The sequence below is a fragment of the Antennarius striatus genome, chromosome 18, assembly GCF_040054535.1.
Source record: "Antennarius striatus isolate MH-2024 chromosome 18, ASM4005453v1, whole genome shotgun sequence".
NCBI classification, from domain to species: Eukaryota; Metazoa; Chordata; class Actinopteri; order Lophiiformes; family Antennariidae; genus Antennarius; species Antennarius striatus.
The window spans coordinates 8,910,069-8,919,178 of record NC_090793.1 but is presented as its reverse complement, the minus strand read 5'-3'; the positions used below and the strand labels follow the sequence as shown (position 1 = coordinate 8,919,178).

The window sequence follows — 9,110 nt, the reverse complement described above, 5'->3', positions numbered from 1 at the left end:
GTGTTGAAGATTATTCTGAAATTAATTATTTAATCCAAGAATATTTACTATATTTCTCTATAGTTCCCTCACAGGTCCTTCTTCTGTGGTAACTGTGGTTGATGAAATGGCTACTTCTTCAACTTCCAGTTCTCTTTATGAATCTGTGGTTTCCCCAACTGCCCCAGCTGAGTAGCCATCTTTCCTTTTAGATTCAGAGGACTGACCAGGTACTCAGAGGGCCACCCATTATAGCAGAGAAGTTCACATTCCGAAGACTTGTAAGCAAGTACGACATTGGCTGGCCCTGGTGACTGGCCTGTGGGTAAGCTCCATGTCAAGTAAAAAGTCCAACACTAGTATTCTGTTCAGTGATTTGAAAGATTTAATTTTGGAGAATTAAAAAAACAAAAAAAACAACAAAAAAAACGTTCGGCTCTCATTTTCCAGCCTAGTCATGTTTCGCTTGGTTCATTTTTGTCCTTTTAGCATTGGGATGATTTTCTAAAATCTTGGATCTTTTCTTTTGCTTGCATCTCCATTTGTTTTCCACCGTCTGCTGCTCATCGTCATGGGAACGCCTTTAGTATCCTCTCCTCAGTGGGATGTCAGTGGGCCAGTAGCTTATCAACTTGTATTCAAAGTTTTCACGTTAAAGTTTTCAATTTTAGAAATGTGTGTAATACTTACTGAAACAGAACGCTTGATTACCAGAATAGCTTTTCTTCACTTTAAATGTTTTTTTTAATGTGAACTCTCCCAGTGAAAGAAGACAAGAAAATAGTCCCCACGAAAACTCCTGTTAATCAGTAGAGGTGGAGGCAGCCTTTGTCCTCTAGCGCCTGTATGCTAAGCTAACTGACTGCTGGGTTCAGACTAGGTATGTTTTCTCTCCAATGAAACAAGTACCATAAAACATTTCCTCACTCTTTAATCAATAGTTATTTCAAGTTACATATATGTTATTAAATGCCACTTTAATATATAACCCTCAACTTCTGGACCAAAAAAGCTCTTCCACTCGCACTTTTTAAAACAAAATCTAAGAGGAAACATCTGAAGAGTTAGCGTCCATCCACAGAACAAACAAATGAACATATGCAAAGCTGAAATGTGCAATGTATCTTGGGTATAGGCAACTACCACGCAAGGACACAAGATATCACAGATTGTACTGTATGTAGAAACCTGAAAACTGCTTACCAGTAAATTAGCCGAGAGTTTATAAGATCTATTAACTTATGGAAGTTACAGCTGATGTTTGTCTGGACTGAACAAATGAGGAGAAATGAGGAACTAGTTATGGCAAATCTGATAAACTGTACATTCAGCTGTATCTTGCGACTCTCCTTTGCATCAGTAAAGCAGAGGAAAGGAAGGGGAATCGTACAGCTTAAGGAGAATTCAGTGTCAAGCCTTATGCCGTCCATCCACAGCAGTGGCATCCGTACTGTGAATGATCAGAGGCCCCTCCCTTCACAGTCATGTCTGAGTCAGAGGCCGGCATCACTGGAATACAAAAGAATAAAGGAAGCCGTGGAGAAAGAGAGACATCTCAAATGACGAGCTAGCCCCATGTAGTGATCTACGTTGCTTTATGGCTATTTGACCCTCTCGTGTGGTCAACAGTAGTGGACTATATGGAGGGAGCGTTGTGATGACAATAGTCCCCAGTGAGGCTGCTGGGGCGTGGCCCCGCACTGGTGTCAGGTTGTCCCATCTGATGGAAGCTCTTTGCCGTGTTGGAGGTGACTATGTGTAGAAGATGACCTCAGGGATCTGTCCGTCCTCTACAGAAGTGCCGTTGTTGTTTCCTGCTGCGTAGCAGAAGGTGAAACACGTCTTTGTGCCAGTGGATGACGACTCGTGTGTTACCTTTCGCATTCCTTTGGTGCCATAATGAGAGTCTGGACCCTGCAATAAGAAGAGAGTATGATCGACTGCTACAGCTGATTGATGAGAAATCCTTCGTCTTATCTTTGATTAAATGCTCTAATTTTTGGCTATTTGAGAGCTTCTGAAATTACTTTCACATCTTTTCAGACATTTTGGTCTGCAGACTCATCATTAATGAACAATTAAAGAGGTGGAGTTGTGTCTTGAACAGAACAGTACTGCATGTTTGTCTCACAAACCTTCAGTGTAGCACAGGCAGTGTAGCTGACGTTGGGTAATATCTCCACTGGTTCTTTGAACATGACTCTGAAAGTGTTGGCTGACCCGTCGCAGCTGAAGCCTGTATCATTCTGGCCGAGCACCGTGTTACTGTCTGTGTGAATGATCTGCATTAAAAGATACGCATCGTAAATAAGTCATAAGAATGAACTGCAACGCAAAACCCAACAGGGGTCCAAAATTTTAGGCCCAGCCCAAAGAAGTCTTGGGAGCAATAAACTGTAGAACAAAATCAAACCAAATCCATCTGATACACACCATGACACCAGACATAAAAGTTCGGAAAGATTTGAGTCCCCACCTGTATGTTAACTTGGTAGTCTGTGGGTCCGTGTATAGAACCATAGAGACCAAACCCCACCACGAATATTCTTCTGTTCACTGAGAACCTGAAAGGAACAACAGAGCAGGAATATTTCCATGAATGAGAGGGTGAGACATGTTGATAAGGAGTACTAGTCATAAACCAGACCTCTTTCCTAAATCGCAAGCAGTCATAACTGGAGAAACAATTTGATTAATAACATGGTTTGTTATTGTTCAGCCTCAAAATGCCAAGCTAATGAGCCATGCTTATTATTTCTGGAACAAAAAAGACAACTTATTATGATAACTATGGTGGTTCCTAACAGCAAATGTGAGGAGTGATTATTCTCCTCTTGAGTGGCAGCAGATATTGTTTCAGGTGACACTTGTGTGAAATATCCAAACGCAGCACACATCAAAGAGTCAAGGTGCAGACTTCAGGGACAGAAATAATATTCATAACCACCACATCAATAAAATTCAAACCAAAAACCTTGTCTTTTACACCCAAACAGGCAGAGATTCACAAGGTTACTCTTATACTTCTACAGTAGCCCTGAATGGACAATCTAGACATTGATCCACAGAAGGTCTTGCATTTGTGGCAGGTAGAGCAAGTAGGGTGAACAGATTAAATAATACATAACGTATTACAAGAGTAAGGCTGTAATCAAATTTTTAAAACACTTTTACTCACCGAATGCGGTCACTTGTCCCACTGTAACCCCAGCGGCTCTCCACCTGTCCAAAACGTGTGATGCTGCACTCCTTCCCGCGGAGGCAACAGCGAGGCCGGTCGATGAAGTCGACACGGGGCTTTGGGTTTACTGTGAAGTGGAGGAAGAGACTCACCACCTCTCTATCAGTCAAAATACTGGACTGGGCTGGACCTGTGAGGATGTTACAAGAACAAAATCTGACACACAGGATTTGTGCATTTGGGAGTGACAGCAGAAAGAAAATGTGATTAAAGTTGAGAGTGTTGGTTTTACTGTCTGTTCACCTGCAGCAAATTCCTCAATGGTCATGAGAGGGAAGCGGATGAGTGTCAGAGCTTTGCCGAGGACTTTGCGCTTGTTCTCAGGCGTGGGCTGCAGCTGTTGCCTGTGAGCCTCCGCCTCTGCCCAACGCACCGCAGCACCAAACAAACGCACCTCCCTCACCCCGAGAGTATCCCTCTCCAACACTGCCACCAACGTGTCTAAGGGAAGGAGAGATGGATTAGAAAGTGTCAGCCTGATTCTAACACTGAAATAAAACAATAAAGACAAAACTTCACATGGCGACAGTACCCAAATCTATGTCTGTGAAGCCCTCAGCAGCGAGAGCATCTCCAGTGTTCTTGTCAATGTTTTCTAGACAGAGACTGGCGAGCTGAGGCTCATCAAACAACCGTGCCTGAAACCAGAAAAGCACCACAGTTCAAAATAAAATGCAATTTCCTGTTTAAAAATTAAGAATTACTGTAGCACTAATCAAACTACATAAGATCTATTAGTAGGACTGAAATCTAAAACCTCAAAAGTGCTTTTATTTTTTTGAAGGGGAAAAAATGTGTTAACAGCACCAGTTATCAAAAAAAAAAAAAAAATCAATGTTAGAGTTTAGGCAATATTTGGTACAGCCACTATTGTTTAGATAGTATTTCATATTTCAGTACTCCAGCTAAAGAAGAATTTTTCAGTCAGACAAATGAAATTGCACACAAGAACTGATCAACATTTGTAATCAAGTTAAAGAGACCTGCGTGAGCAGCATAAACGCATTGTCTGCTCTCAGGTTCTTCTTAAGGAACTCCACACAGTGAGCTTCCAGTGCTGGCACTGCATACTTCTTAGCCGTATATAACGTGGTCATCACTGTCTCTGGTCCGATCTGGACCTCATCAGAGTAAAGAAACCTGGAGAGCAAGTTTGACAAGTCATCACTGCACACAAATAACAGGATTGTTTGCTTAGAATAAGTATAAATATAAGGTGAATGCATTACCATAACATGGGTACATTTAAACAAACACTTCTAGCTCAGCCCTAAATGCTGTTAAATAAATACGACATGGTGTTTTCTTGACAGACAGTTCTTACTTCAGCAGAGCCAGGAAAGCAGCTGGTTCCACGTCAGGAAGCTCGATTTCTGTGGAGGTCGTCGCCATCCCTCCGTTGAACATGGCATCAAACACAGCGCTCCCGACAGCCAGGACGAACCTGAACAAACATCGATAATCGATAATCAGCAACGACAGAAGAAACACCGATTACGTGTTTAAGCCTTAGCAAGGTCACGTCATGCGTCCTCTCTCTCACCTGTGCGCAGGTATCCTCTGAACCCCCATCCCTTTGCCCACTAAAAAATGAACGTCACTCAGGACCTCGTTGTTGAACAGGAAAGCGAATCTCTCCTTGACGGTGCTCTTCGTCGCCTGCCAGTTGTACACGGGCTCCCGGTAAACGAGCACAGACGCAGCTGCCGGAGTGGCGGTCGGTGCTGCAGCCTGGGACGCGTTGGATGCTGCAGTGGTTGCCATGTTGGACGCCGGGGCGGCCATGGCTGCTCCGGCTGCCGCAGAAGCTGCCGCTGCGGACTGCTGCAGAGAGTTCTGCGCATTCGGCTGAGCTCCGGTCGAAACACCGTTGCTGTCGCCGCCACCAGGCCCCAGCTGCGGGTTGGGATGCCTGGCTGCTCCCTGAGCTCCCCCAGCCGCACTGACAGCTCCACCGTTGGAAGTTTGCATGGAGAAAACGCTGTTGCTTGGCTGGCTGTTTCCCAAAGGACCCGGACCAGAGAAATTAAGGCAAGGAGGCCTGCCGCTGTTGTCTCCAGCGGCCATCTTGAACCCAGTGTTGGCGTAAATAATACACTTAGTCGCTGCGTGGAATTGTAGTAGTCCCACAGTGACAGCTGCCGTTTTCTGCCCCCTGGTGGTCATTATTGGTACTACGAGGAGTTCTCCTTGTCCACAGAGGGCCAATCATACGGACTCTGAGCAGAATTTCTTCAGTGGTGCACATTCTGATGGAAATCTATATAAAACTGATTACAACATAAATTAAGACTGCCTGCCACTGACATTTATAATATTCTAAATATTTCACCTGCCACATATCCTTGACATTGCACATGGACACTGGACCATTTCATTTATCATTTTTCTCTATGCTATTTATACTATCACATCTGCATTTTGTACAGTATTCTCTTACTGCTCATACAACTTACACTTCTATGCTATTTTATATTTTATATTTTACATTTACCTATTACTTGTTTTAGTAATATTTTGTTAGTTGGTGTGAGAGAAGAGGATGCAGAAGACAGATGGAGGCAACTGATTCGCTGTGGCAACCCCTGAAGGGAAAAGCAAAAAAGGAAAAGAAGAAAGATTCTAATGCATGTTTATTTTTGAGCACCAAAAAACTCGAATTCCTTGTAGGTGAAATCTTCCTTGAAAATAAAGCTTCTCTGATTCTCTGAACTAAGAAATAACTAAGTCCAGACTTTTTACATATGTTCAACCATTAAAGTGAAAGATTTTTGGGGAATTTTATGTAAGTACCTCTTGTTGTCACACTCCTCTTAATGATGTTCACACAAGAGTTTTACATGAAAGTGAAAAATTGTTCTATAGGCCTAAAGCCACCATATTGTTAATCTGATCTGACGGGCCTCTGCTTTGTATCTTACAAAAAAACATCATTATCATCGTCATCCACGCACGCATAAAGCAATACGCATGCAATGCAATACACCTGCAATATCACCGGTGACTTTAACCACGTCACCTTGGACTCATCTCTCCCCACAATGGTCCAGTGTGTAGACTGTCCCACACGGAAGAACAGAACCATCGATCTGTTCTACACTAATGCTAAGGAGGCATACACCGCCACCCCCCTCCCTCCACTAGGTAAATCAGACCATAACCTAGTGTACCTACAGCCCACCTACATCCCGCTGGTGAAACGGCTGCCAGCAACAACACGACAGGTCAGGAGGTGGTCCCCGGAAGCAGAGGAGATGCTGAGGAACTGCTTCCAGACCACCGACTGGGATGTTATTGTGGGCTCACATGGGGAAGACATTGAGGGGGCAGCTCAGTGTTTTACAGACTACATGAACTTCTGTGTGGACACCGTGGCCCCTGTCAGGACAATCAGGTGTTACCCCAACAACAAACCATGGGTAACCAAGGAAGTCAAGGCTGTCCTGAACAGGAAGAAGCGGGCATTCAGGAGCAAGAACGAGGAGGAGATGAGGAAGGCCCAGAAGGAAGTGAGACTCTGCCTGAGGGAGGCCAAGGAGGCGTACAGGAGGAAGCTGGAGAAGCAGCTGGGGCGCAACCAAGTGCGGGAGGTCTGGAATGGGATGAGAACCATCACCGGACACGGGAAAGGGCGCAGCACTGTGGAGGGGAATATTGAACGAGCGAATGAACTTAACAGCTTTTTCAATCGGTTCAGCTCCCCCACCACTCCCGGCTCCTCGTCCCAGGCCTCTCCTGGCCTACAGACCTCTCCTGGCCTACAGGCCTCTCCTGGCCCTACAGACCGCTCCACTGATGCTCCCTCCTCCTGTGCTTCCTCTCCTTCCACCCCTGCCACTTCTCCCGAGCCCACTCCAAGAACTGCGAAGCTCAACGGCCCCACCTCAACCACTGGACTTCCAACCTCGCCACAACCTCCTGCTCCCACCACGACCGAGACCATCATCACTGCAGACCTGGTGACGACAACGCTAAGGAGGCTCCGTCCCTACAAGGCGGCTGGACCAGATAAGGTCTCCCCAAGACTCCTCCGAGCCTGTGCTTCGGAACTAGGGGACCCCCTGCAACAATTGTTCAACCTCAGTCTGCGGCTGGGGAGGGTCCCGTCACTGTGGAAGACCTCCTGCATTGTCCCTGTACCCAAGAAAGGACGCCCTACTGAGCTCAACGACCACCGACCGGTCGCTCTTACCTCCCACGTAATGAAGACCCTAGAGCGACTGGTCCTGGAGCTCATGCGTCCACAGGTGCAGGGTGCTATGGACCCTCTCCAGTTTGCCTATCAGGCCAAGGTTGGGGTTGACGATGCTGTCATGTACCTCCTCCACCGCACACTCTCCTACCTGGACGCCGGGGGCTGTGCCGTCAGAGTGCTCTTCTTCGACTTTTCGAGTGCCTTCAACACCATCCAGCCCCAGCTCCTGCAGGATAAACTGACCTCCATGGCTGTGGACCCGTACCTCGTGAGCTGGATTACGGACTACCTAATGGACAGACCCCAGTACGTCCGTATGGGGGACTGTTTGTCTTCTATGGTGACCAGCAGCACGGGGGCGCCACAGGGGACCGTTCTATCCCCCATTCTCTTCACCCTCTACACATCAGACTTCAAGCACAACTCGGATACATGCCACATACAGAAGTACTCCGATGACACCGCGATAGTGGCATGTATCCGGGAGGGTGATGAGGGGGGGTACAGGGCATTGGTGGCTGACTTCGTGGAGTGGTGCCAACAGAACCAGCTCCAGCTCAACGTCTCCAAGACAAAGGAGATGGTTCTGGATTTCCGGCGGGCACCTCCCTCTCCACAGCCGGTGATCATCAAAGGCAGTGAGGTGGAGGTGGTAGAAAACGATAAGTACCTGGGACTGCAGCTAGACAGCAGACTGGACTGGTCACTCAACTCCAACTGTGTGTACAAGAAGGGGCAGAGCAGGATGTACTTCCTAAGGAGGCTGGCCTCCTTCAACATCTGTCCTAAGCTCCTTTTCATGTTCTATCAGTCCGTAGTCTCCAGTGTGCTGTCATACGCCATTGTGTGTTGGGGTGGGGGAGCCAGGAAAAGAGATATGGACCGTCTGAACAGACTCATCCGCAGAGCGGGCTCAGTGGTCGGGCTGAGCCTGGACTCTGTGGATATGCTTCTGGAGAGCAGGACCATGTCTAAAATTAAGGCCATCATGAACAACACCAGGCACCCCCTACACACCACCGTCTCCCAGCAGAGAAGCACCTTCAGCGGCAGACTGCTGTCACACAGCGCCTCCACAGAGAGGCTGAGGTCCTCCTTCGTGCCCCGTGCCATCAGGGGGTACAATGACTCTCTCAGGAGGAGCGGGGGGGGGAGGTGGCGAGGTCAGCACGGGGTTGAATATGGATTTAATTTAATTTAATTTAAATTTAATTTTATACTGTTGTATATATATATATATATTATTTATTTATTTATTTTTTATACTGTTTTATATTTTAATTCAATTTGATACTGTTTAGATTTTATTTTATACTGTTTATATTTTAATACTGTAATATTTTTAAATTTTAAACTGTTTATATTTTAGTTATAGTTTAGTATATAAGTCCTGTTAGTGCTGCATGTGTCTGTCTGTTAGTGTAATGTATGTCTTGTGGTATGTCCTGTGATGTCAATGTTTCCTTTTCTCCTGGTGTTTATCCAGTATTATTTGTTATGTAATGCCTGAGCAGTGGATATATGCAATTTCCTCCGGGATTAATAAAGTATCTATCTATCTATCTATCTATCTATCTATCTATCTATCTATCTATCTATCTATCTATCTATCTATCTATCTATCTATCTATCTATCTATCTATCTATCTATCTATCTATCTATTACTGCTAAGTATGTGATATAGTTAAAATATT

The 9,110-nt window shown here is 45.6% G+C and overlaps 1 protein-coding gene across 1 annotated transcript; it reads right to left on the bottom strand.

Annotated features, from left to right (window-relative positions):
* Window positions 1–892: 892 nt before the first annotated feature.
* LOC137612136 (BTB/POZ domain-containing protein 2) lies at window positions 893–5,308 on the bottom strand. Its single transcript, XM_068340505.1, has 9 exons — window positions 4,764–5,308; window positions 4,545–4,664; window positions 4,204–4,360; window positions 3,753–3,858; window positions 3,464–3,661; window positions 3,158–3,350; window positions 2,456–2,543; window positions 2,115–2,261; window positions 893–1,893 (listed from the first exon to the last, which is right to left on the bottom strand). The coding sequence occupies exons 1-9, from the start codon at window positions 5,285–5,287 to the stop codon at window positions 1,732–1,734; spliced, it is 1,695 nt and encodes a 564-aa protein (XP_068196606.1). The 5' UTR covers window positions 5,288–5,308; the 3' UTR covers window positions 893–1,731.
* Window positions 5,309–9,110: the final 3,802 nt, after the last annotated feature.